The sequence below is a fragment of the Pyrgilauda ruficollis genome, unplaced genomic scaffold, assembly GCF_017590135.1.
Source record: "Pyrgilauda ruficollis isolate IOZ18807 unplaced genomic scaffold, ASM1759013v1 scaffold34, whole genome shotgun sequence".
NCBI lineage: Eukaryota > Metazoa > Chordata > Aves > Passeriformes > Passeridae > Pyrgilauda > Pyrgilauda ruficollis.
In genome coordinates, this window is record NW_024524822.1 from 7,163,693 (window position 1) to 7,191,680 (window position 27,988).

The following is a 27,988-nucleotide window of genomic DNA, read 5'->3' on the forward strand; positions in this document are numbered from 1 at the left end:
ATGCTTTAGAACTATCTCAGTGCAGGGGTCCAAACAACTTCTTGTGTCACTGAACTCCTAAGATGATGTTTATGGTATTTTCTGTATAAAATTCTCCACAGACATTACAAAACATGCCAAAGCATGTTCACAATGTGCCACTTGCACAACTTAGACCCTTGCCTGTGTTGCCCATATTTAAGAATTATACTTAGTCCTTAATTGGAATGCTGAGGCTTGTGTATGGATTACTAAACTGCTTTGAGCAATCTTTCAAATATTTCTTTATTTCAAGAAGAGAAGGAAAAAAAAAAAAAACCAACCAAACAAATAAAAACCAATTAAAGACCAGAACCAGTGAGAAAGTGCCAGTCTGGGAAAAAAGCAAAACAAGAGAACAACCTTACCTCACCAGGTTAAGCTTAGAAAAAGTGGCCCCAAAATTCCTCATGGTCTGAGGAAATGTCCTTGTGCATGCACTGTATGGAAGGGAAAAGCACAGACAGAGCCAACTCCTGACAGCAGCCCCAGCTTTGCAAACAAGGCTCTGACATTTCCAGCTATTAATTTCTCTAATCACTGTGCAGTCCTGGCCTGCAGGAGCAAGGCCATGCAGAAGCTCACCAGCAGATTTGCAGCACTGAACTGTTTGCAGTTCATTTATGGATTATACTGGCACATTTTTGTGATTTTGTTTGGCACAGAAGAAAAAAAAAAAAAGGCTTTGGCTCCATGCAGAAAAATGAACTTCTAATGGTGAATCCTGTGCAAAGGGGCAGCAGCACTGACCTGCTCTGGACTGTTCCATCTGGGAAAATGTTTGGACACTGAGCTCCCTTCCATGTGTTTGGTCCCAAAAAGGTCTGGCAGGGAATTTAACACAGAGTAGTGCAAAACAATACATTTTATTTGTTCACAGTTAAACACAAGCAACTGCCTTGACATTTTAGAACATTCTAATAAGGACAGCAAAACCTCCTTTTGGTTTAAGTTCTCTTTAGCTTACGATTGTACCATTTCCTCGTATTTCATATTTATGGCATTTAATGTGGATTGTTTAACATGCTTACAAAGAGCGAGGCAGGGAACAGATTAACTTGACAAAGACAGCAATTTTAGATTTAACTAAAAGCAGTCAGTTAAAAAAATCTGTTTCCACTTCACTGATGGGACCCCTTCAAACAAACTGCAAGTTAACTACATACAGCAGATCCATGATTTTTAGACTTAGGAAAGAAAATTGCAAAATTTGTTCCTCCATAATCTTTGTGGTCCATAAACAAACCTAAAGTGGTTTCCATTACTATCCTGGTGCTAAAATCCTGTTTAAAAGAAGAAAAAAAGCCACCTTACCAAAGAGCTTGCGTTGCTGCCAGGACATTTTTGTGACTGACACAAAACCTGCCTCTCCTGGGAACGCCAGACCCGGGCTGGGCAGAGCAGGATGGGAAGGAGCTCCTCCAACATTCCTAGCTGAGCTGGCCCATCAGGCCCTTTGTGTGCAAACCGTTCACTCCCCAGGCTGGGATCCAGTGGGAGAGGGGCAGGAAAGCTCCAAATCTTAAACACGCGCTACCACGTTTGCTACCACTACGTCTGAGAAAGCCTAAAGACAAAACCAGGCTGCCACTTACAACCAACTCTCTACTCTCTACTCCATGCAGTCAGCTTTGACACAACCACTGAAGTTCACCTCTACTCTCAGAGTTCAGACTGACCAACTGAAAGGACACGGAGAATAATTTAAGACAGGCAGAAATGTATTCAGACCTTGGAGTTACGGAGGAGGCGGGAATGGGAGCACGAGTCCTGGCAGCAGTGAGCTGAGCTGCTCTCACAGCCTCGTTGCCTCCCGGGCTAAGAAGGGATTTGGACTACAAATGCAAGTGTGCTTGGACTTGATTTCTATGTGAGGTGGTTCTTAAACAGCAGCTGCCACCCACAGAATGTTTAGGAGAAGAGGCCACGAGTGATGCAGGGGAACTGTGAAGCCTGAACCATCTGAGTACAGCTGGACCCAGCCACGGGGGACATTTAAAACAAGCACTGCCTTCCTAACAGCAGGCCCTGTTCTGTCACGAAGGAGATTGAGTCTGACCACTGACAAGCCCTGATCCCACAATCCTCCTTCACAGAAGGCTCATAATTGACTTAAAACATAATTAACACCAAAAAGCTTCACGCCAGGATTCTGATTTCAGTGTGAGCAGGATTCCTCCTCAGCCTTGTCATCTAAGGAAGTAGGATGAGGGTGAAGGGGAGAGACCTAGAGCCAAATTGACACTGCTGAACTAAACAATGTGCTGCAATCTGAGTAGGAGGGCACTCAAAGGAAACCATGCTCTCCAAGGCAAGCCTGAAAAGGTATTGCCAGGAAGAATGAAGCCAATTTCTTCGACTCAAAACATGGTGGTCTTGTTCAAACAAGGAACAAATGAAGAAGGGTGAGGCAGCACAGTTCCCTGATTAGAGAAGCAAATCCCCCTCTGCAGATCTTCATAATCTACCTCCATGTTCTGTATCCTCTCCCTACTTGAGTAAAGCTTCCTCTTCCCTCTTCTCCCAGCCCAACTGCTTTCCCATACAAACCAGTGTGAGGTCAATCAGGCAAACACTTCAAACACCATGAAGATCTGAAGCTGGTGTTTTAACAAGTCTTCAGCATTTATGGTCTCTTCTGCATTACAAGCTCCAGTTCCTTTTTGTCTGTTCAAATGTAACTTCCCAGGAAATGTTAAGGACAATATAAACAATGATCATGAATTAGGGTGAATGAATCATTTTGCAGAGGTACAATGTTCTTTAAACATTTGGGTATTCAATCAGACTTCAACTTAATGAAGGCTGGGCTCTGAGGATGTGGGAGAGTGGACAGGCAAAAACAGAGAATGCACTGGAAAATCCTAGTGCTGCTTCTTTCCAGGATGAAAGGAACCAATGTCACCTGGACAGGCAGCACAACCAACTGCTCTAAATGGGAAGCTTGCAACGAAATACAAAGCATTCAGAGTAAACTCACAAATGCTAATTTGGCCTCATATTGCACTCAAGTTCATAAATGCAGCCACTCAACTGGGGACAGGGAGAAAGGGAAAAAAATACTTGCAAATGCTAACAGTTGTCCCTTCAAATTAGTACACGCTGCTAAGGATTGAATTTGAGAAAGAAGCAAGAGTTAGGCTGGGCATTTTCAATTCCAGACCCAAAAATCCACTTTGCATTCATTCAGCAGCCTCCTTCCGTTCCTGGCCATCGATCCTGCTCCGCTGCATGAGCCACTGCTCAGACCAAAGAAACATAAAAGCTTTTAGTTAAACTTGCACTCACGCCTCCTGTTCTATGCCAAGAATATGAAAATAACACTGATTGACTATCTTCCTCTTTAACTGTGGTCATGATGAGTTTCATTGTAGTCCATGATATGAAGCTGTCCAACACTGCTTTCCTGGAGCTTAGGCGAGAGGTTCTCGGGGCTTGGAGGGGCCTTTGACTCCATGCTTGGATCTTTACATAGTTCAGTCTTTAGGGCATCAGACAGCCTGTTGATGCTGACCCCCTCCTCATCACACTGGCTTTCACTCTTGTTGCGAAATAATTCTCGTGCCTTCATTCCAAGGAAGCTCTTGGAGCTGGGGAGTGAACCTACAGTCAGTGGGACAGTAGTGGAGGGCTCCAGCAACACAGACGTGTCCCAGCGACTGCTCAGCCTCTGGTTCTGGGGTTTTTCTGGGGTGGAGAGCTCGCTGCTGCTGCCCCCCTTACTGCTACTGCTGCCTCGGGTGCTGGGAGGTTTGGTCTCTCCATTTCTACCAAGTGTTTCTTCACTGTGTCCTGCTGTATCTTCATTACCACAATCCAGCCTGCTTGGGGAAGAGAGAGGACACAGTGTCAAGAAAATTAACAGTAATTAAACAGTGGAGAGGGAAATGCTGGTCAGGGCAGATTACTTTGATTACTTTCCCTTTCTGCCTCTGGGTATGTACTTCAACAGGTTTCCTTTCACACTTCAGGGGTAAAGCAGGAGAGACAGGGGGTAACCAGACGTGTCACACACTCAGCTTTGCACATCCACTGTTTTTAAGTCCAAAACTGACAATAATCCCCCATGGGTCCTGCAGATTTCACACCACCACCCTCACCTTTCTTCTGCTGCTTCAGCTGCTTCTGTTTTATCATCTTCAAGTTTTTTCAGTAGACTGCTCTTCTCCAGCCGCCCAAACAGATCCAAGATCTCCAGCTCAAATGCCTGGGTGATTTTTTTCTGAGCCTTGTACCTGCTTTCTACTGCCTGCAGCTGACCCCTGAGTAAAGAAAGAAACCAGAATGTCCAAAATCTCCAGATTCTGCCTCAGCTGTGACAGGGCATCTGCCAAAGCACAGCTAAAATGTTACATAAGAAACCCCTACCTTGCTTGGATTTTAACATCTTCCAGGTATTTCTTTTGCTCCAGGAAGAGGTGGTCCTTCTTTGCAAGCTGAGATTCCAGTTCAGCTATCCTTTTCTGGGAAGCATCGAGCCTTTGGCTTTGCTGCTGAACACACAACTTTGCTTTCTCCAGTTCTTTCCGAAAAGCAGCGTGCAACATTTCAACCTCCTCGAAGCAAACAACACAATGGTAAAGTCTAATTTGATCCTCTGTTATTTTTATTGGTGTTTAGACATGTTTCTGATGTTATAAATAGGCACATTTTAAAGCAAGCCAGAATAAAAGCAGCATTTCTATAAACAGATATAGAAAACCAGCCCTGCTGAGGATGTACACTATTAAAATAATTACACATCACTGGAATTTATTAGCACATTAATGTTCCTTATGAAAACCTCTTTTCATCAAAGCACTCTTGCCAGTTCTGCACTGGATTAGAGTAGACAAACTCTATTTTAAATCCATTTTCCAACACGACCTTCATTAAATACCAGTAGAAGACTCCTTTTCAGTGTATTATTCACCTTCTTTAATTACGTGCTCTCACGCAGGAACACAGTTATATTGTTGTGTAATTTACTTGCTTCTAATTAGAAAAAGGTTTCTTTGAAGTCAGGAAGTAAAACCATATGAACCACAGAAGTCTCAGTGAAGTTACTGTTAACTTTTAATAGGAAAATGACTGAGTGGGAAGGCTGAGATGCTCATTTTGAAGTAACACCTCACAAAAACCCGTAAAATCCTTGTTAAGATCTTTCCACAAATTCTGGCACTACTACCCTGCATTATTTTACCAACAATCTGCTGTCAGTTACATTTGAGCACACTAAAGTCTTGGCTTTTGGAAAAGAAATTGTTAAGAATTTACATCAGTTGGCTAAAACAGACCCCAGGTGTACCCCAACAACCCTTTCTTAACTTTCAGAAGGGGCACTGAAGATATTCCTCAAACCCACAGGGCACAAAACATCTGAAGAGAAGATCAAACATACAATCAAATCCCTGAAAATCAATTTCAGAACAAAGAGTCTGTTAAGTTACAAAGCCTTTCCTTCTGAACTCAGGGCTGGGAACTGCTGAATGATGACCTCAAGGGAAGTCTCCCCAAAAGTCCTCTGCACTGGTACCTTTGTAGTGTCTGTGTGCTTGTGCTGCAGCTGCTCCAGGTACAGCTCATTGACCTCCCCAAGAACCAGCAGCTGCCTGTTCAAGAACTCCATCTGCTGTTGCACTGATTCACTGTTGGAAAGCTGGGAAAGGAAATGGAACAGAATCCAACATTGGGATGAACAGTTCAGCAGAGTCATAGCTGACAGGCACTGTGTTCACAGGGTATTTTTATGAAGAAGGGAAACAAAGGCTAAAACCCAATGCTTCGTAGGCAGTTAAGTGTTAAATAAATTGTTTTCATAAAGAACTTTCCATTTCCATTCAACTTATGATATAAACAATATCTCTCAGTTGTCAAGATTTAGCAGAGTTTTAATACAAATTCATAATGCTCAACCTGCAAATCCCTGCTGTGGAAAAAGCCAAAATAAGAAGTTTCAGAAGCTCTTTAACTGAGTTTAGAATTTCTTCACCAAAATACTTTTTTCTGTGTTGTTTTTGTGCAGTTAGTATCAGACTCTATGGAGCTCAGCACAGGCTTCTTTCAGATCAAGAAAGAAAAGGCACCTGGTGAAAACTATCAGATAAAAAATAATCAGAAAGACACAAAGGGACCCTGGGAACACTGACTTTTCTTACCTTTTGAGAAACTTGGCTAAGCAGCAATTCAGTGTGACACACCTTGTTGTTTGCCTTCTTTAACTCTAACCTCAGATCTGCTATCATGTTCCTGCAGTCTTCCAGCTTGGTCTGTTCAAGTGACAAAAAAAATTACTCAGGGCTCTGAAACGTCACTAAGGACAGCAAAGGCACAGGAGGCTGTAAACCCCCAGCACTGGAAATCAAGTTATATTGACCCCTCCAAACCAGCTAAGAACCTGGCTTTTCCTATTTCCAAGCTGAAGACAGGACAAAACAGGACTATAAAAGGATGATATTAAGTTAGGCACTTTCAATTATGCACTGTCTTATTCTGAATCAAGACAATCTCTCTAATAAAAATGTGCAGTTTTCTCTCAGGTATTTCATGCCTTGTTATGAAGAAAGTTATTTTTAAAACCATTAAGCAGACAACAAATTTGTTGTTGCTTCATACCTGCAATTCCTGGCTCTGGTTGTAGAATTCCTCCCGGTCGTGCTGCAGCTGTCGGATCTGGCTGTGAAGCTGAGCCACAATATTATCATGTTCCTCCTGAAACTGGTGGTACCTTGCCTGTTCTTTCTGCAGACTGAGTTTCAAGGCCTGGATCTCCTTTTCCTGCAGTTTCAGCTGATCTTTCTGTTAAGAATCCCACATGATTCATCAGACAAGACACCTGCTTAGCAGCTAGGACAACTATGCTCAGCCAAGCAAAGCTGTCATTACCAGCATGCAGGAAAACACTTTTCCATGCAAACAACATTTTATACAGAGCATGTTCTTAAGGCTGTTGGGGCTTGGCTTGGTTTTGGCTGAAAAGGAGATGAAATGGTGATAAGGGTGGACAGGCTGAAAACTCACAGCCACATTCAAAGCATGAATGAGCAATAACCTATTTTTCCACTGCCTCTCATGCTTTCAACAGGGACTTGAACCTCACTGCTGAAGCAACAGTTCATCTTCCAAAATCTACTAGGAAGTTTATTTTTGGCTCTTGTAGTTAATTATCAGAAGGTGAAACTGTTGATGGAATTAGCTATAACATGAAAATATATTATGAAACACCTAAATCTGACCTAAATCTGTACTGAGACATCCTTCAGTGTACTTATATCTTCAAATTCTATCACAGTGAACACCTCTGGAAAACAACACTTGAGTTTCCAAAGCTTTTGCTATTGGTCCTCATTTGAGGAGCCAAAGGACAATACTTTATCAAATATGCATTAAGGTGTTTAGCCAGGCATTGAACAGCCACTCCACTAACAGGGAAGCTTTTACCATTACCCAAAGGCAAGTGCTGGCAGGGGTCATGCAGGAAGGATTCAGATGCCTGCAGTCAACTCCAAATGACTGACATTAATAACGACAGCACACAGAACTCATGCACGAGTCACTCCACAAACACCGACTTCAATAAAGCAACAAACGAGGCTTCTTTGTTAATTGAGTGGTACTAACAGACACCAGCCAGGCCAAATAACACTTTTAGCAGCACCAGTGTGTCTCAGTCAGCTTCCCTGCTCACCATGGCAGCATTGTGCTCCTCCAGGGCCGTGGCTTTGATGACTTTGCGCAGGAGCCGGCGGTTGCGCAGCGCGTGCTGCTGCCTCTTGAAGCGCTCGTACAGCAGCTGGTTGTGCAGCAGAAGCAGCTGGTTCCTCAGGGTGTGAATCTCATCCGAGGGGGGAGAACCTGCAGTGGGACACAGAAGAGGTTACTGAGCTGCACTCTCTGCTTTATTTGATCTCCAATACAAAAATCATAAACATTTTTCCCAAAGCAATGGATATATGGCTCAAATGGATTGCTCCTTTGATTAAGGAAAAAAAGCCAAGCCACCATCACCACAGAAGCCTCAGAGCACACAACTAAGACACAGACACATAAATAAGCAAGAAAAAACATCAGTTTTAGATTGAATGAACAGTGAGAAGATGCAAGGATCTGTCAGATGACCAGCACACTGAAGCTCAGCAAGGCTGAAATGGTCAAAAGCAGAAGTGTCGAGAATTTTGCACTTTTCAAAGATGAAAAAAGCAGCTCATCTCTCTGGAACACTATTTGCTAAGAAGATAAACCATGACTTAGTGGAGGGCATCATTTTTCTGCAGCATTAGTTAAAAACCCACAAGCAAAAAGTATGCAGGTCATTGTTTAAGCAAATCTAATAATAGAGGAACAGATTGCCAAAACATGAGAAATTTCCTCACCTCCAAAGTGAGTCCAGTCAGCAGATTTGCTTGGCAGAGACAATCTGAAAAAAGAAAATGCAGCATTAACAGGCAAGTTTAAGTAAAAAAAATGGAATATTCACCTCAAAAGAGCTTATAGCCTGGTAAAAGTACAATTAAGGTCAGTTGGTATAAAAAGATTAGGGAGGAAATGTGCAGCTGCTTTTTTGGCACAACTTAAAATTAAGCCAGCACAAAAAAAGAGTAACAATAAAGTCTGCAAAGTAAGATTTTCAGTCACCTACTTGTTCAGCTCCTTAGTGTGTGCATCTGCTCCTTGCTGAATCAGCCTGTCCAGCACTTCCACGGGAGAAGTTGAGGACATACAGTCTTCATCCTGGGCTCCCTTGGCTTTCTTTAGCAGCTCCTCAGTCTTCTTGCCAACAAAGAGGTAGGCAGTCTTTGGTAATGCAACCTCAAAGAGGTGCTCATAGAGGGGAGGCTGCCCACTCCCAAACACCACTCTCCTTTGTGCTGGTACTTTACAAGGGCTGGGAGTGAGAATACTCGGCTCCCCAGAGGTTCCTTCCCTGTTCCCAGCAGGGCTTTCCCCAGGGCCTGCACAGGGCTTGTCTATGGGAGTAAACGTTTGTTTGGGTGTTTCCCGTGCACCCTCAGGCCCAGGCTTGTCCAGAGATGTTAAAGGCTCAGAGGTCTGACTGTGTCCCTGAACACTGGAGGCTGCTGAGTGGGTCTTCTTCTGAGAGCCTGACAGACTTTCATTTGTGCGGTAAAACGGGGAGTCAAATCCTCCTCTAGGCACCATGTGTTCAGCATCGGTCGTGATCTCGGAGATCTCTTTAGATATTGCATCTGAGGAGAGGGGGAGCACCATGATGCATCTGGTATTTCAACAGGACAAACATTTCCTTAGCTAAGATGTAGGTAAGGAGGGCAGACATTACCTTCCTCTCTGTCCTTCTCAGCGCTATCTTCAAACGACAACCCACCTAAAAACTCTGGAAGATCACTTAAGGTTACTGAACTTTTACTACTGGGTATGTCTGAAAAAAAAAAACAAAACAAAAAGTTAATTGTACAGGTGCTGTTTTTCCACAAAACACAAGTCTTACTGCTGTAAGGTTCTCAGAATAAAAGCTTGTCCCTCCTTCAGATGCTTCCTCAGAGGAGGAAGGTATCTGACTGTTCCACTTGACGTAGAAAACAGCTCAGAGATCAGTCACAGGTCAGACCTGATCCCAAATTGTAATTTTGTAAACTTAACATTTGCTATTGCACAACCTGTGGGAGGAAGGATGTGCTGTTTGCAATTTAACCCATTAAATAAATAAAATAAGGTGCCTCCTGTGCATTGTCACTGCTCTACTTCCACATTAGCATTAACCTCCCCTTTAGCTTCTGAGCTGGCTCCACAAGGACACAGCATCTGCCTGAAAAAAAGGAAGTTTAACAATCTGATGTAACACAAACTTGCCAGTATGTGGCTACTGATGAAAACTGAGACAGCAGCTGTGGGATACACACTGCAGGACAGAAATCTCATGCTCAGCTCAGTCACAGATCAGGAACTTGGTGAAAAACTTTGCCTGTTCATAACTTGGAATTCAAAATATTCAGATTCCAGTGGTACTACACAACTACACCACAGAAAACCAGCTTTAGATTTCACTATCATCTCCACTTTGAAGATGGTTAAGATTCACAGCACAGAAATACAGTTCCAAAATCCCTTTCTACAGTTGTCAACAGAGGTAGATGACAGAGAATGGAAAATGGAATTTACATTTACCTTTTAAAAGTTGAATTACTCACCCTACTGATTTCAGTATTTCATGGGGCTTTAAAATAGGTTCAAGTACAGCAATATAATTGTAGATAGAAAACTAAGTTTTTCCAGAGGCCTTGAAGAGGGAGCATCATATCATATCTATCCTTATGTGCAGCCTTACAGTTTGATCCAGACACGTGACAGATAACTTGCTGAAGCAAAATTTAATATACAACTTGCTGCTTCTAATAATAATCCTCAAAAAATCAGCTCTTATAAAAATAAATATCCCTTTTCAGCCTTTAGTTTATATTTGCATTTTTAAATATGCAGGAGAGCAAGGTAAAAAAATCTCAAGCCATTTCTGAACATGAGTGGTTAAACTGAAATCAGAAGCGTCACAAGAAGGTTTTAAGTTGAATCACAGTTTAAGGCAGGATCCTGGAACTACAAAGAACTCAGGGGAAAAAAGAACCTGTGGAAAAGTGCTTGGGAATTGGAATAAATGTCAATAAAAACTGGAGTTGTTTACAATAGGTTGTAGTAATGGGGAGAGGAAAATGGAGTTTACCCAATGATTTATCGCTGTTTATGACATTTTGCTGTCGGTGCAGTAAAGGCCTCCCAGAATCTGGTTTGTCCTCCTGGAAAACAAAATAAATCCAGAACTCATTAATTGCCTTAGATTTCACTGGCAACTGTGCAGCTGGAAGTGGCAATAGTTGTCTACATTTAGAAGAGTTTTTGCAGTGAAATGCAAAATTTTTTAATAAACCACCTACTCTGATTTTTCTTTCTCAGTTAAGGTCACTGCATTAAGAAAAGTCAATGAAAAAAAACCAGATTAGTTCAGCAGAAGAATTTTGTAATACCTTTTTAGGAGGTGTGGCAGCAGCTGAAGGGAGTGAAACATGCACAAAGTCATCTGAAGTGCAGGGTGGAGGAGGAGATGTGGCTGGTGTTCCCAAAGGTGTTCCTTTCCCCCCTGCTGAAAAGGAGCACAAGTTCTCTCAGCAGGCTCCCCCTTCCTCCTTTCAGCTGAACATTGTATGTGAAGAATTGTACATTTAAACACCTCATAGCATTCACTTCTTAAATCTCTTTCAACTGTTCATCAACACAGAAGTTGTTTCAGATTTTGGCACTGAATTCACAAATTTCCTCTCAGTTTGCATCATCACTGCTCTAGGTGAGGTACTCAGTTTGTAGGAGTAATCACTCATGCCTATCAACTGGCATGATGTGGCATTCCCACTTAAAAGCTGCCAGTAAAATTTACAGCCAGAATTTCCAGTAAAACAAACCTTGAAGGCCTAATTCCAAAATGCAGCACGTACCAGATGTGCCAAAAGCTTTGCTGTAGGGTTGTGATGCAGACTGGGATGACTCTGATGGGACAATGCCGGGGGACGTCGGTGGCGTGGTCATACCACACACTGCAGAAGGGCTCCAGATGGTGACCTGTGCACAGAGTGAAACACAGCAGAGCTCACAAAAGGAACATGTGAAACACCTGCATCCAGGTCTTCACACAGGAAATCAGTTAAACTCAGGAAATTCAATTAAATGTGAAACAAACACCAGCTTCTGAAGAATTCACAGCACAGCTCAAAACCATGAATTTTTAAGACTGACACAAGAAACTATGAAAGTGCAAAGAATGAAAACTTGCTGGGCTTCATCTTCTGCTTTACCTGCTGTGGCTCAGTTGACAGCCTCATGGACTGTGGGCTCAGAATCTGAGGTAGCTGCCCTGGCATTTGTGATAGTGTTAGCCGAGGAGTGGAATATGGGGTAGAAGTCCCTGAAAGTTAAATAAAAGAGAAAATCAAAATTCCAAGGCATTCAACCCATCAAATACAAATCCATGATTCTTCTGGCTAGGACTTAAAGGCTTTTAATCAAAGCATTTCAAATCCATTCAATATACACAATTGTAGGTAGAGACTTTTCTTCCAGCTCAAGAAAATATCTGTTGAATACATTATACTACAGCTTTCTCTTTTTTTTTTTTTTTGGCTTGTTGTTGTTTTGAGGTAGGGAGGACAGGGGATGAAGAGACAATGTTGAGAACACGCTGTATGTCTGCATATAGAAAATATATCTATGTATTTATTTTTTTAATGATAGTTTATTTTCTGGTGCCTAGAATCAGACTTTAAGTGGGATAAATTAGTGAGATGGGGTTTTTTTTGCTCTATGGCCAGCTCTTCTCCAGCAATTGGGTATTGATTAGCCATCAGGCAGGTCTTACCATAGCTGCTCTGTGTGTCAATGTAAGAGCTGGCACTGGGGTCAGTTTGATGATGTTTTGAGCTTGTGCAGAGTTTCCGAGACACAGAGTAATAACCATCTTCATAGGAGGCTTCTGCAGGGTCCAGGGAGATTTTGGCACATTCTATCACAACATCATGAGTTTCTAGCCTTTTCCACCTGCAGACAGTTTTTGGATCCAAAAGAGTAAGTTAGTCAATTATTGTTAAAAACAAGAGTTCCTGGAGATAGGAGGAATTGGCTTGTAGGATGGCTCATTTGTTCCAGGCAGCTTTGCATGCTCCCAGCCAAACTGGAACAAGGCACCAGACAGAAATTGCAACCAGATGACTTGTGAGAGGGGGTCTCAAAGAGGAGACAAACAGCTTTGACACAGAGATCCATAAAGGTCTGCATGGAGCACTCTGGAAAGGAGGAACAGCATACGAAGACTTGGTTGATCCTGAGCTTCAGCAGCTGTAGAAATCAGCTCAACTACACTCAGATGTTGGTAGTCAAAATTTAGACATGCCAGCAGTGAGGGAATCTGTATTATTTAAAAATACACTGTCTGAAATGCCAGTTTCAGATCTGTGGTTTTCCTCCCAAGTTTGGGAAATGTTTTTTATTATTACTACCTCCTTCATCCTGAGAACTAGTTCTCACTCAATTAAACAGCCAGATTAGATCTGCCCAATATTTCAGGGGATGGAAGTTCACTGTAAAGAAGAGAAAGCCCAGAAGGCTGTCTATAAAAGGCTGGGTTGCTTTGGAAAGTAAAATACTCTCTGTCCAAGATACCAAAAGAGAAGGCTTCCACTGGAAGGTTTGTGCCAATTGTGCTCCTGAGTGGTGCCACCCTCCCCCCTGCAAAATTGTGACATTCAATGGGTTCCCAGTTAGGAGTGATTTCCTAGTGGCTCTGAAAAGCAGGGCAAGAGCACTACTGTGCAGCAACAAGAGTCAAATTCTCCTCTTCAGTGGCTGGGCCTGTGGAGACAAGAGAAAAGCAGCAAGTGGTGCTGCTGCAGGCAAATGAGCCTATTGCTAAAGAAAACTAATACAGCTGATAATGTTAACACATACCTGTTAAAAGAACTGATCTGTTAAATGAACCAATATCTAGGTACCAAAACAAGACACACTGAAGCCATTTTAAACACTTAAATCCCATCAAATACTTCAAGAAACCCAAGGAATATGACCCAAACCTTCAGCCAATGAAGCATCTCTGGCAGTTTCACTTTACTCATAGGAAAACTGTTTTAAATCTTTATGAGGATGTTTGATCATTAAGTCATAAAAATAAGATAAAGTAAAGCAGAAGACAGATGCCATCCCAGACACAAAATGAATTTAGAACCCAAATGTTGTTAATGACCTTTCACAATAGTTTTTGCTTATTCATCCAGCTGAAAGCTGGGATGAGGAAAGTCTACATGTTTACCTGGTGCACCTACAAATCTGGGTGGCAAAACACCCCCACACAAACTAATGCTGACAGAAAAGGTTTTGCTGCAACCTTCTGAAATAACACCACAGAAAGCTGCTCAATTTGAGCCTTTCCTAATAGCAGAGAGAACATATAATACCTTCGTGGGTCCAGTTCATGGTCCTTGGATCCAGTCACTAACTCTGGATGAATACGCACATGCTCCATCATTGGCTGCGAGGAAGAAGGAGGACTTGTTATCAGTGCAGCACCTCTGGGTTGCACTAAACCACACAAAGCTGATGAGCAAACTAGTGATCCCAATAGTTCAGGAAATTACATTTAAGAGATAAGGTTAATACACATCACCACAGCTTCAAGAGTTGATCCCAACTGAGCTTTCAGTCAAATCGCTCATTTTTATACTGTTTTGTCAAACAGCCCTCAGCTGAAATGGCAAATTAATTGTATTAAATTAGAATACATAGCTATAAATTCCTTGCCTCAGATAATATACAGATGAGCAGCATTTTACCTTGACTACTTCTTCAAAGGTCTCCAGGTTTTCCTTCATACTGTAGTGAGAGCGCAGAAAGGAGACAAAATTGCAAGGATACATTCCATAAAGACGATGAAAGAGAGAATAAACGCTGGCATGAAGATGGACAAGATAAATCTCTGCCACATGACCTGGAAAAAGTAGTTAGAATCTTTTTCATTACATTGGAGAAAAGAACAAAAGTTCCAAGAATGCAAACAAATTACTTTTAAATTTGAAATGTTAACTGGAACAAGTCTTCTGAGGTACAAATAGTCCCTAATGAAACTGTGAAGTCTTCTTAGAAAATAAGCAACACTTAGTCATCAGCTCAGAGCAAACCCAGAAATTAAGATAAGGACCACTAATTCCAACCAGTGTGCTGTCATTCTCAAAGCACAACTTGTTTTTATTCAAGTTAACACCTGAAACTCCTCTAGATAGTGAGCCAGAGTAAGACTGACTGAATGATTAAAAAAGGAAACTAAGGTTTGTTTCACTTTAAAAGGTAAAAACTAAAAGCTTGTAGCCACCAAAAGCAATCACAACAGACAAATGTCAGTATTCACCTCTGAAGTTCCAATCCTACTTGCAATGCAGAATGGCTCTCTAAAGCAGTTCTATGTGCTTAACCCAGCATTTGTTCATTCAGCTATGAGCCACACTCACAGATACTGCTGGTGTTAGACATCAGACCCCTTACAACAAATTCAGCAAAGCCAGGGCTCTGAGAAAACCAGTTTTATTAACCTTCATCACTACTGATAGTTGCACATTAAATTAAACTCTTATATATGTTGCTTCTTTCCTCACCCCCCACCCCCATTTATATCTGGGAATATCAGATTCCTCAAAATCTGCCTGAAACATTAGCATTTTCCCTTCTCTCTCCATTAGGATAAATGTCTGCCTTTCACTGTCATCAGGGCAGCGCTTTGGTTCAGTGAAATTTCATGCAGTAGCAGCACCACATGGAAGATTCTAAGAGACTTCTAAATTCTGAGCAAAGAACTCCCCCATGCTCTCAAAGAACAGAACAGCTTGTGGGCTTAACACATCATTTTCTGTGTTTAAATAATCTCAGACCACCAAGAGTCTCACAAAACAATGTGCTCATCAACTGCACACGAGTCACAAGGATACTGCAGACCACAACTGCATGCAACAAAATTGAAATCTCACCTGGATTCTGCAAGCACCAGGCTGAGAGACGCCCAAAGATACCAAAGAAATCATGAAGGTACTGTTTGCCAGACTGAGGAATCATTGGCAACATGGTTATTAGCACTAGGACACCTGTGGTGAGTACTACTACATCTGTGTCAGTCTGCAAGAAGGGAAAAAACCTGCATTAGTTAAATGTGTTGAACTTAATTTTTTCCAAGGATGAAGTGAACATTGAATCATCATCATGGAAAAAGTTCTCTATTGAAACAGTCCCTCTGAAACCTACCAGAATTTAATAATCCAAGATTACTGAGTTTTTCATAAACAACTTGAAGAAAAAATAGATTTGGGATTTTTGCTCCTACTCTGCTGCTTTTCTGTAGAAACACTTGGCTTAGTTAAAAAGGGAACATCACCACAGTTCCACAGCTGAGCAAAAACAATTACTGGCATGTGAAGCATCTCATGTGCCACCTTCCTTCCCACAGCTAAACACACACAGCAATCAGAGGCTCAGAAACTGCCGATGTGATCAGGGTGTTCAAGGGTGTTGGCCAGTTACCAACACAGGGGTCAAAAGCTTTTCTACTAAACCTGGCTGCTGGGAATTTCCCCCAGCAGTAATTCAAACAACGACCAGAACACCTTGGCTTGTTCCACAAGAAAGGGATGTGGCAGTACAAACCTTTGGCTGGATGAAACGGGAAGAGAGAATCAGATTTTAGGAAAGGACACAGAAAATGTTCAAACTCTTTCATTGCTTCCTCAGTTTAATGCACATTTTCTTTGGTAGCTCCTCTGCTTTGTCAGCACTGGGTATCCCCCAGGAGCCACTCAGGCTGAAGGGACAGTCAGTTTTTAGGGATTTATCCTCCTCTGTGTGTCTACAGCCTCTACTCTCCCTCAGTCCCACAAAATCTATCAGAGCACATTTCCTGTCCATCCCTACCCTCTGTCCACAACCCCAGAACTTCCACATCTCTGTCCTACTCCCAGCAGCTTTCTGACACACTTCTTCCTCCCTCAGTCACACTGCAAAGGGCAACAGATCTTGTCAGGCATGTCAGGAGTTCCAGTAACAGCAGCTGGAGCTGCTCCTTTGGCAGATACAAATTTGTGGTGGTTTTGTTTTGAAGAGTGCTGGCACTTGACTGTATCGTGCATTTAAATGTGACTTCATGACTAATGTGGATTCTTCACTATCATAATAAATTCCATCACTGACAATGCATTCTAGGTCTCAAAGCACTTTTCATTCCTTATTCACTGGTACAGTGCTGCACAGTATTACACCTGATCAATGTGCAGATGAGGAAAAAACCCACAAAGCCTGGGGGAACAGCTACCTCCTTGTAATCCAGCATGTCAGTAGCTAAGAAGGGAAAGTCTGCTAATTCCAAGGTAATTTCACCTGGGAATAGTCCATTGCATGGCCCATCTACACTGCAAGTAGAGGACACACAAATTCAAATTACACCAGTGAGAAGTTACTGTATTTCTCATCAGGTTCATATTCAAGATACCCATCAACTTCACCAAGGGCCTTTTCGTCTTTAACTTATTTTGGAGAAGTTTTAATAAACATTCCTAACTCACAGTGACAGTGGCTTTTACAAACAGGATTGTCAGCAATAACAGCATCAGCACAGAGTATTCAGCTGATATTAATAGCACTGTGGCTTAGCTAAATGACATCAAAACAGGAATCAAATGCCTTGCACCTGTATGCAAGTTTACATCAGGTGTTTTATAGACAGCCCTGACAGCTCTTACCTTGAGACATTTAAGTAATGAAAGCAGGAGAGGTGCTTGAGAAAGTTTGTGTTTCCAAGATGGTTGTCGTCTTATCACATGTCCCAGCAGAGAGAGGGTGGGTAAACGAGTAGCAGCTTTGCCCATATAATCATTAATTTTGTCCAGTAGATGCTGACAAAGGATTTTGCAGAGAGGTAGAACAAGAAAGGTATTTATATTTAACTGCTCTATACTCTTTTTCACCAGTCTACATTCAGCAGTTTGTCAATATGGAAACCATGGGCATTTTACAAATATACAAGATCCCAGAGGAAACAGAACCCTGCAATAACTCTGAGCCTACTGGTAGACAAATGCAAACTATACAGGCCAGAAGCAGTCACTGCACTTTGAAATGTTTATAAGTAAATAAAAAAAAAAAAAATCATCTGGGCAGCAGCCAATTTGTAGTGCCATTTCCAGTCTATTTAAAATCCTTACTTGCTCTCAAAATACCCAATTTGTTTTAGGCTAACACATCCTGCAGCAGGAGCACTGTAAAGAGACAACATTAATCCTCCAGACCCTTTCCTTTATAGAGGCTCTTTGCTTAATTGGGTCAGTTTAAGCAACTCTTTAAGAAACAGAGACCTCTGAAGTTTTTTTTAAAGCTTAAACTACCCTTACTACAGAGATACTACATCTCTACAGCAAGGTAATCCTACACCAGAGTGGAACCCCTAGAGTTTTAATGGATGCTATTTAAAGGCTGCTTCAATACCAGGCTAAAATTTGCCATAACGAGATTTATTTTTTTTTACCTTGTCATGAGGCTCTTGCAGAGTGGACAGAATATGCAGTGCCTGCTGAGAATTGGTTTCCAAGTAATAGTCCACCAGGTTGTTGACAAGCATAGGCCCACGGTCTGTCAGTTTGGGGACAGCAAGGAAAAAACCCAAAAACATTCTCAGTACACTAAAAATGAAGTACTTGCTACAAGGACATTGCAGAACTTTTAAGCAACTATTACACAATTTCTAACATAAAGCTTGGTGTTTAGGAGACCTTTGGGAAAATGAGACCTCTCAACTACATTTTCTGGTTCCAAACCATTCAAGTGATTGCATTCAGCTCAGGGAAAGGAACCAGGTTTTTTAACAACCAACAATTCCTGTCTAATCATAAAACCCCACAGGTAGCTGAGCTGTAAGGGAGCTTTACCCAGTGAAGTGTTCAGGAGTGACTTGATGTTCTTTCCCTTCAGCACATAAAGGAGAGCAAGTTCAGGGACAAGGACACTGGCAGTGCTCTCATGCTCTGAAAAGGCTCTGTCAGCACAAGTGATGCCTCAACAGCAGCAATCACTTTTCACAAAGTCTCAGTCTGTTGTTTTGTTTGGGAGTAGGATTTTTTAAATGTTTTTTTAATTAACAAAATCCCTCTGGTTCCCATAATGCGGGTGACACCTAATTCTTCCTAGATACACTCGACAAAGAAAGTTTCATCAGCTCACACTTGAGGCTCTGCCTCAGGAAAAGCCAGTCATTTTGTAATAGTGTTTTAACAATTATGTAACAGACCTTCCAGGAGCCATGCCATTAAGCAAAATGGACTGAAGAGAAGCCTCAATCCTTAAAGCAATTTCAAACCCAAATACCAAGTTTCTTTCAAGCTCCATTTGTAAAGACAGTGTTTGATAGCAAAAAAAAATCCCACATTATTCTACCTTTATTGATGTGAAAGCAAAACCCTTCCCAAAACTACACAAAAGAACACATACCACAAATGAGATTATCTTTGAATGCAGCTGTTATATCTTCCAGGACACCCAGAATTGGAGAATCCAGCATTGAGAGGAGCTCACCAACATTTCCTTGCTGTGCCATGATGCACGTACTGACATGAATGTGGAGGTTAAAACTTCAGGAAGTTCTTCATTGGTGTCTTTCTACCAGACTAGGAGAGAAGAGACAGCAGATGAGTGAACTTTTCCCTTTCCATATAAAATCTCTCATCTCTCCTATTCCTTTTCCACACAAGTGCACATTTAACACTGAGAGAATTGTGAGGGTTTCCACACCTGCAAAAAAAGCTGTAAGAATTTCCAAAAAGCCAATGAGTCATGAGCAGGGTTTTCTTCGTGTTTTTCACAAAGACATTAATCTGTTTTGCAGAAGACCTCAGTATCTACACTGTCTGAGCATTCTCTTACCATTTTTTTTAATTTGCTCTCCAGGTCAGTAAACTGAAGCTAAAGTTTTGAATAAAATGCAAAAAGCTACCTAGAATCTCTCAATTCCTGCGTTCTTACAGCAACTCCTCTTCAAACCACCTTTCCAGTTCTTTGCATAAGACTAAAATCTGGAGAAAAAACACACCTCCAGATCCTTCTCCACTCCTGTGACCAGGTCAGGAATTCACTGCCCTGGGCTCTGCATTGTTGCACTCTGAGAGATTTGGGCTTTAAGACTTTGCAACGTGGCCAGGCTGCAGCTGTTGGGAAACTCAAGCAGGGCTGCTGCAGCTGCTGCTCCTGGGCAGCCAGAGCAGCACAACACACTTTGACTTCACTGGGGTAACTTGTGATCAAAACTGTGCAGTGCAGAAACTGAATAAAGTGTTAAATGCAACAGGTGCAGGTAACATCTGGTCAGCTGCACAGTGCTAGGAGCAAATCTAAGCCATGTCAGGCTTCTAAAATGGCTTCTTCCCATGTACCAGCACCAGAGGGGTTCAGGTGTCACACTGACCTACCTACCAACAAATGAATAGTTTTTATTTCATCCAGAAGAATCCTACACCAAACCTTTCCCAGATAAAGAACAAATCTGGCTTTAGATCACACCTCATATTATCAGCAAGGGTTTCTTCTTCCCTCCCACTCCAAGCTAGAATATATTTTTCACTTCCCCCATGGAAGGCAAGACTGACACATACCAAGTTTACACACAAAATTATTTTTCTACTGCAGTTGTGTTTACAGCACCTGTTCTGTGGATGAGCTGAGCTTCTGTCTGCAATGCTGTCAGCCACACACCTTTCATGATCACTAATAAAGAAAAACCAGAAAGAGGTTAAGAAAAGGCACAATTCATTTCTTCCTTATCACACCAGGTATATGTTCAGAACATCACTAAGTTTTTTACACAGAACAGAAGAGTTGTGCACCCCCTGCATGAGAAGTCAGCCCTCAGCCTGAAAAGCACCAAATGGTGCTGCAGTTGCCCTTTCCAGAGCTGTCCACAGGTTAAGCTGTGTAATTACCTCAAACTAGATGGTTTTCACAAGACCATGGTTTTGTACTGTGACCCTTCAAAAGCAGCTGAAGTTTTATTTATGGCAGGTAGAATCTTACACAGAAAGGATTCTTCTCTATTCTGAACATGCAGTAATTAATTTAAACCTTTAAATTCTATTCAAAACATTTTTAGGCATTAGCCAAGGACCACAGACTGCCGCTCTGTTTTAAATGATAATGCTGTAATTACCTATATACAAATTACTTTCTTGAACCTTTCTGTTTAACAAAGCCATTGGACAGCAGGAGTTAACGTGTCCACCAGTAAACTTTGTCATTTGCAACATATCACCCTGCAGTTGCAGAACTGCCCAAGGTCACTTTTCTTAGTGCCACCAGACATCAGCTTACTTAACCTGGCACTGATTGCAAATTCAAAGGTGATAATATGGCACCACACTCCCAACTGGCATTTCAGTAGCAACAAACTGGCTGGAGCATTGCAGTAATCACCACTGCGGAACATAAAACCCCTCACCCTCACTTTTCCATGATCATAAGTGAATAGTCCAAATGAAACTCCAGGTCATGTCCAAGCAGCCAGCAGAGCCTGATCACTGAAGTATTTCGATTTAAATGCTATTTCCTTTCTAGTCTAATGCTGGCAAAATGCTAAACCTGCAGACTTAAAACTGGCTGGTAGTGTGAGCAAGACTTGGATAATAATAGAATAGTCTTGGGGTGAGGGAAGTTGCTTTTTAGTGAAAGCAGAATGGTTCTATGCTTTTCACAAAATCAGAACTGGTACTTGTTGTGGTTTAGGATTTTGGTTTGGGGTTTTTTTGTTGGTTTTTTCCCCCTATATTGTGCAGACTCCAAAGCTTCCACTCCTTCCTCAAAGCGCTTGCTGTTTAGAAGACAAACAATGCTCAGAGAGTGACACCATCCTTTCAAAAGGTTTAAAGCCACACATCCATGCAACCTAAGAAATCAGCCTTCCACTCTGTTAGTCATTTTGAGGAATCAACTGCTTTTTCCATTGCTAGTAATCATTTTAATATTGAATTGACTCAATGATTGCATTGGCAACATCGTATGGGGAAGCAGCTCCCTCCAAGGAATGTGTTCCTTCATTTCTGAGAACACACCTTCCAAACAGGCCTTGCTGTGCCTCAATTTCTATCAGGACACAGTCTCAGCTACGGTCAAGCAACAGATTCACCAGCTTCCTCAGCAACACGAATTAGTTCTTTAAAGTATTGTTAACAAAAGAGATGCATGGCCACACCCCCAGAGCAACTGCAAGCAAAACCTGTTTTAAGAATTAAAGCAGCAGAAACACAAAGCTCTGGTTTTTTACCCATAAAAACCTTGTCAACTCTCCTCTCTTTGATTCCCATCCCATACCAGTGAAAAAGAGTGATTTTTTTCTTATTGGCCCTGAGCAATACTATTATTTTGGACCAGATCTTTGTCACACCAGTAAAAACCTCAACAGCAGTTTCACAGATCCTGATATTGCCAAAGAAAAACCTGCAGCCTGGTGAAATCATAAACCACACTTTGGATGGGTTCTGGAAGTCAGGCTCAACAATACCTCTGCAGACAGATGGGGAAAACCCTGGTTAAATGTTGAGCAGGTAAGAAGATTTCAAACGTTGTGCCATTGTGCTGGCACTCACAAACCCTGCCATCAGATAAGGGTGAGGTGATAAGGTGAGCTCAGCACTGATAACCCACACAGGCAGGTAACGGATCATTTCCCAAGCTCCCTGACTAAAACAGATGGCTGGAGTGACCTTGTGCCAATAAATCCAATAATCCATTATTTCAACTTTTCAATTGCGCATTGGAGTTCTTTAAAGTAGAGCAGTCTCCACTCCTAAAGTATTCAAAATATTAACAAAAGTATTTCAAAGCACATCTGAAAGTGGGGCAATGTTACACACAGGTACCTCATGAGGTGGAAGTTTATCTGAAGTTACACCAAAACAGTCAATGTTGTCACCCCACTGTACACAAATGGCCACAACTTTAAAAAATCAAATCACAGCTTTCTCAAGGTAAAGTCATTTGTCATTTTAAACTCTAAGCAAGACTGAGATGCTCCAAATCTGTGCCCAACACAAATGAACAAGGCAGGAAATTCCAGCAATAGCCTTAAATCATGTCACACCTTTTTCAGGCAAAGGCAGCTGAGTAAGTAGTTTACAGGCAACAGGCTTTCAGTCAGAAAAGGCCGTGCCCTGGGAGTTCAGCTGCGTGGTGTCAGTGTGACTGATCACAGTCCCACCAGGAATGTGTGATGTGATTTTCAAATCTTGTCGATAAGCACAGCCCAGGTTAAGGGGCTCCCATCACCTTGTGAAACAGCCACTGACTGTCAGGGTATTTTGTATCTGGAATTGATACTTGTGCTGTGAACAGGACATCCCTGACACCTTTACAGTATCACACCACCAGCACAGCTTTCTGCTCAAATACACAGTTACAAGATGAGCCTCTCTAATGCTTCCATCCCCAGATATTGCAATCATTCCCTCATCAGAAGAACTTCCACATCCCTGCGGCCATTCTTGCAACTAATAGGATTAAAAAAGTAAGTTTTCCATGTGATTTGAGTCACTGACTCTTAACTAACTTTTAAAACTAGTTTTATACAAAAGATCCAATGTACTTGGTTAGTAAAGCGTAGAGAAAAAGTCTGTTTAAATACCTTTTAAAATGCAGCATTTTAATCACACTGGAAAATATCACACCCACAGCATTTCTTATATTCAAGAGCCTTCTTTAAGATATACTTAGTAAAAAGTATTAAAGTACCAATACAGCTTTGGAGCCATCTTACAGAAGGAAAAGGAAAAGCCAACAAGCCAGGAACCAAGTCTATTTTTTTTTTCAGTAGCTAATTTAACAACACAAAACAGTTTAAGCTACAAACTCAAGACAAAGAGAAAGACTGTAGAAATATTAATTGGAAAAGGCTAAACAGAGAAAGAGACAGCAGAGTATTCCCAAAGATTATGACTTCTCTAAGTATGTCTGTCAAGAGATGTTCTTCTGTTCAGTGTATTTTTATCCCAAGGCAAATGAAAAAGCAGCTGGTAGTGCCAGTTATGCTGCTCGCAGGGGTGGGGAGGAGGGGGACACACCACAAACACACCCTCAGCCTTTGCTGTGACAACACCCAAATTCAGACACCAGGAGCACCTATCCTGGGGGAGGGGGATCAGCAGCAGCGTTTTATCTCTCCTCATTAAGGAGCAGTTAAATTTAGGGTGTGTCAGTAAATGGTTATTGCCCCCTCTGCCCCAAGAGGAAAGGGGATTTCAACACCACAGGAGCAGAAGCTCCAGATTTACACTTTTCCATCTGATTTCTATTGCAGGTAGGGTCAGGTCACATCCCCAGGTACTGCTTTGGCAAAAGCCACGAACGAGAACAGAAGGATTTTACAGCAATTGTGCTCAAAGAAAAATTCAGATTGACATCACAGCAGCCCTTTTCACTCACATCTCTGAAATGTTGGTCATGAAAGGATTAAGCCTAACCCCCTCCCTTTCACCACACAAAAAACTGAAGCCCATTTTATGCTTCCTAACCATGCCCAATCTTACATTTCCCCCACAGTTAAAATGAACGTTGCCATTATACAAGTGACATAAGCAATGAATGAAAAGTTCCAGCAGGGAGAAAAAACACTGGTGGCAGAGGAAAGCAAGCAGCTGATAATTCCCTTTTTCACCACCCAGAAATAATAACTCTAAACACTCTAAACCTCATTTCAAACTGATCACTACAACTGGCAATACAATCAATTTAATTTATTTATTCATCTTTAAAGAATGAAGGTGTCTGGCTTCTTCTAATAGTAAATATTTTTCTGGTTATATTAACATCTGACACAAGATCCCATAACTAAATTAGATCATTATTTATAGTTATAACTTGGTATTATACACATTCTCTTGTACTTTGTTACAGGTGTTTAACTGATATGGGAACATGAGTATCACAAAAAAACCCCAGCAAGCCCAAACAAAGAGAGAAAATCATATTCAGCAATATTTAAGATTCTTTGGGCTCTATGCTAATACACTATTGCTAATTGCTACTCATCACATTTCTGTCAGAGGAAAAATTGTTTAAAAACAATCCATGTCACAAAAAGCCCAAACATGGAAGGGCTGCCACTTCACCCTCTTGCAGAAGTCAGGCTAACCAGCCAGCCACGAAAGGGAGTCAGGGAATTACTGCAATTCCTCACACACAACTGCATGTATTAATAGCAAATAAATAAATAAGAACAAGCCCTGGCTTTCTAGAACAATTTAATTAACACTACACACAGAAAGTCAGTCCAACTATGGAATCTTTTTAACTACAAACAGGTGATCAGAGAGCTCTAAACTTGGCACTAACACAAGGACTGAGACTCCTAAATCTCTGCAGCATTTTTTTTTTTTTTGCCCCCAAGAGGAACCTTTTAACATATTCACAGTTAGGCAGCATTTCAGTAAACCTTGAAACCACTGCAACCTATCTAATGTACTCATCAAGGCATTTTAACTGCTCCAAGAATTAAATCCAGCATTACACAGAACAACAGCAAATGATGTGTAACTGTGAAGTAAAAACAAAACATGAATAATGCCCAGGAAAGTGACAGAAATTCACCACTGCAAGAACTTTACTCTGGGTCTTAAAGTGCTACTCAATGAAATGCTTATGCTAAGAAAGGAAACATCATTACTTGTCCTCATTATGTTTATTAAACTACATGAACATATAATACCAGACACTAAGCTGTAACATTCTTAAAATACACACCTGTCTGCAACTTGCCACAAAATCTGGTGCCCTCCCCTGCTTCCACCACTGCCAAGTGCTTTGGTTATTTTATTTGCTTATTATTGAAGAATCCCAGAATGGTTTGGGTTGGAAAGGACCTTAAAGCTCATCCATCCTGCCATGGGCAGAGACACCTTCCATTATCCCACGCTGCTCCAAGACCCATCCAGCCTGGCCTTGGGCACTGCCAGGGATCCAGGGGCACCCTGTGCCAGGGCCTGCCCACCCTCACAGGGAAGGATTTCTTCCTAATAAATGAAAAGGTATCTTTTCCAAAGATGTACTTGTGTGTGTTTGCACCATGCTCGTGTTCCAGGCCACTCAGTTTGCACAGAGGCTGAATCACACCCCCAGCTCCTGTCAGGGCTGACAAGAAGGTGCCTGGCAGTTGGAAGAATTTCAGGAATCAGGACAAGTCAACATCCCAGCAGTCCAGCTGCAAATAGAGCCAGCATTCATTTTAAACTACAAATAGTTACTGAAGACAAATATTTGTCCAAACACCAAAACATCTGCAGTTGGCCAGTGTATCTCACATGGGAATCCATTAATAATGCCACTTTTTTAGTCACCATAAAGGTAACAAGGAGTTAAAGTGTCAGGATTAAACACAGACAGAGATAAAATCATTTTAATTAAAGCTTATCTCATGACACATTAGATATTCTGACTGTATTTCATGGTGTAAGCCCCTGCAATTCCTTACAAATGCAGCCCTGGGTGAACTGGGCTGCTAAAAAACCAGAACAAATGAACAAACCAAAGCAAAGAGGGTTTTCACTGAGTAAAGGATTTTAAGCCCCTGATTTTATTTTAAACTTCAGTGTGGCATAGCTGTTCCTGATAAGCAGAGTACCTGATTGCTGCTCAGCGAAGACAGCAGCAGGCAGATGGATTCCCAAGGTTTGCACTGATTATTAGAACTTCCAGAGTTTTCAAAGATTTACTTTCTAGTTGTTCATACACGTAAATTGAAGAGGAATTTTTTTCACCTAATGGGATCACTTCAGCAGTGCTTCGATTCTGACAGATTTCCAACAACTATCCCCAGAAGTTAATGTCAGGAAACTGCAGGATCAGACCACATAAAGAATGAAAACCTGTATTAGCACCCACTGGAAGGTTCTCTGGAAACAGCAGCTCTGGAAAGAGTTCTGCACATAAAACCTGATCCTGGTTTCTGGGTCATTTCCAGGGGGTTTGAATCATACATTCCTTTAAGGCACGTTCTTCCTTTCACTCACTGCCTTGTAAGAGATTCATTAAAAAAACCCAACCCCAAAGAGCAAGGAGAGAAGCTCTGCCTAAACTGATAAAACAATGACATCCATAGCAAACAAAGGGTGAAAACTTCAGAACTGCAGCCTTCCAAGTTCTTTGTGATAACAGGAAGCAAAATGTTTTATTGTAGAAGTAAACAACATCCTGACTTCACATTACCTACCCAGGAGCAAGGAAATGAGAAAAGCCTTCCTCACCGAGGGGACAGACTTTAACAACTGCTTTATTTAAAACCCAACCCCGGACAAGGGAACCTCCTCAGCAAGTAACCAAGGCAGGGGAAACCTGGAAATCGCTACTCAGTCTTTGCAATGGGGGTGCTGAGCCTTTTTCGATAAAAAGCACAGAATTAAAAAGGAGCTTTAGGTGGTGGGGGGACCCGGTGGGGGGGAGGGGCAGCACCCCGGAGCAAGTTTGTCTGGAAGGAAGGAAAGGGGACAGAGGAGGCAGGAAAGGGGACGCAGGGGGAACATCACCCCCCCGCCTTCCCCATCCCCCCGACCCCTTCCCTTTCTCCTGCCGCCTCCTCCCCCAACCCTTTCTCCCTGCTTCGCCGCTCATCTCTCTGCTCTGCCTCCTCCTCTCCGTCCCCGCGGCCGTCCCCGGTGTCGCCGCGGCGGTGGCGGCGGGGGACGGCCCGGCGCACTCACCTCGCCCTCTCCTCCCCTCAGCTGTTTACCACTCCGGGCTCCTCCGGCCCACAGGGCGCCGCCATCTTGGCCCTGCCTCCCCCTCCCATCACAGCGCTTCGCCCCTCGGATCCCTCCGCCGCACAACCTAGTCCCGCCTCACCTCCTCGCTCTCCGCTGGCTGCCCGGCTTCTCTCCCGGTCCCTCCCCGCTCCGCTCGCCGCTCCCGCCTCACGGGACGTTCCCGCCGCGGGGGATGAGCGGGGGGCGAGCCCGAGGTCGCCGCGCCCCGGCGGAGTCCCGCGGCGGAGGGATCTCGGCGGGGTCAGCGCTGCGGCGGGCGGAGGTCGCGTGATGCGGGGGGCGGGGCCGCGCGCGGGCGGTAAACAAGGCCCGGCCCTGAGGGGACGCGGCGGGCGGGGGTCGGGTTCGGTCGGGAAAGGGGGTTCGGGTCTTTGCGGTCTCTCGGGTCTCACCTGGAGATCTCCGCAAAGTGCGGGGATGTGCTGAAAGGAAATAAAAAAAGCGTCTCGGAAGTGCCGTTCTATGCGGAGCGGTGCTGGCGGACACGGCTCTGGTGGCTCCCGGACAGCACCCCCGGGCACGCGCCCCAAATCTCATTGATTTTAATTGATGAGCGTGCAAAGCCTGTTTCCTTGTCCTGTTTTTGGATCCCTGAGGAATTAGTCATCCAAGCCGTGCACAAGGATTCTGTCTCTGTTTTTGTTTTCTGCTTTCCCCCCCTA

At 42.6% G+C, this 27,988-nt stretch overlaps 1 protein-coding gene across 8 annotated transcripts; it reads right to left on the minus strand.

The window, feature by feature from the left end:
• Positions 1-865: 865 nt before the first annotated feature.
• On the minus strand, positions 866-27,600 carry TSC1 (TSC complex subunit 1). 8 transcript variants are annotated; one of them, XM_041474799.1, is made up of 23 exons: positions 27,406-27,600; positions 20,230-20,292; positions 19,024-19,199; positions 18,065-18,168; positions 17,283-17,435; positions 15,525-15,669; positions 14,340-14,494; positions 13,965-14,038; positions 12,374-12,552; positions 11,814-11,923; positions 11,457-11,580; positions 10,992-11,107; positions 10,691-10,763; positions 9,296-9,394; positions 8,636-9,203; positions 8,370-8,413; positions 7,685-7,851; positions 6,613-6,795; positions 6,156-6,266; positions 5,534-5,656; positions 4,387-4,574; positions 4,119-4,280; positions 866-3,842 (listed from the first exon to the last, which is right to left on the minus strand). In XM_041474799.1, exons 3-23 carry the CDS (start codon positions 19,127-19,129, stop codon positions 3,362-3,364), a joined length of 3,465 nt encoding a protein of 1,154 aa, XP_041330733.1. In that variant the 5' UTR covers positions 19,130-19,199; positions 20,230-20,292; positions 27,406-27,600; the 3' UTR covers positions 866-3,361. The 8 variants fall into 8 exon arrangements, with proteins under 8 accessions (XP_041330733.1, XP_041330738.1, XP_041330737.1 ...); XM_041474804.1 differs by lacking the exon at positions 27,406-27,600 and adding an exon at positions 27,264-27,346 and having other exon boundaries at positions 866-3,839; positions 10,992-11,104; XM_041474803.1 differs by lacking the exon at positions 27,406-27,600 and adding an exon at positions 27,264-27,346 and having other exon boundaries at positions 10,992-11,104.
• Positions 27,601-27,988: the final 388 nt, after the last annotated feature.

Excerpts from the sequence above, each read along its gene's own strand:
- TSC1 (XM_041474800.1), bottom strand. The coding sequence starts at position 19,129 with ATGGCACAGCAAGGAAATGTTGGTGAGCTCCTCTCAATGCTGGATTCT. Across the intron at positions 11,108-11,456 it reads CAAAGCTTTTGGCACATCTG|CAGGGGGGAAAGGAACACCT; the intron begins GTACGTGCTGCA and ends GCTCCTTTTCAG. Across the intron at positions 7,852-8,369 it reads TGACTGGACTCACTTTGGAG|GTTCTCCCCCCTCGGATGAG; the intron begins GTGAGGAAATTT and ends GTCCCACTGCAG.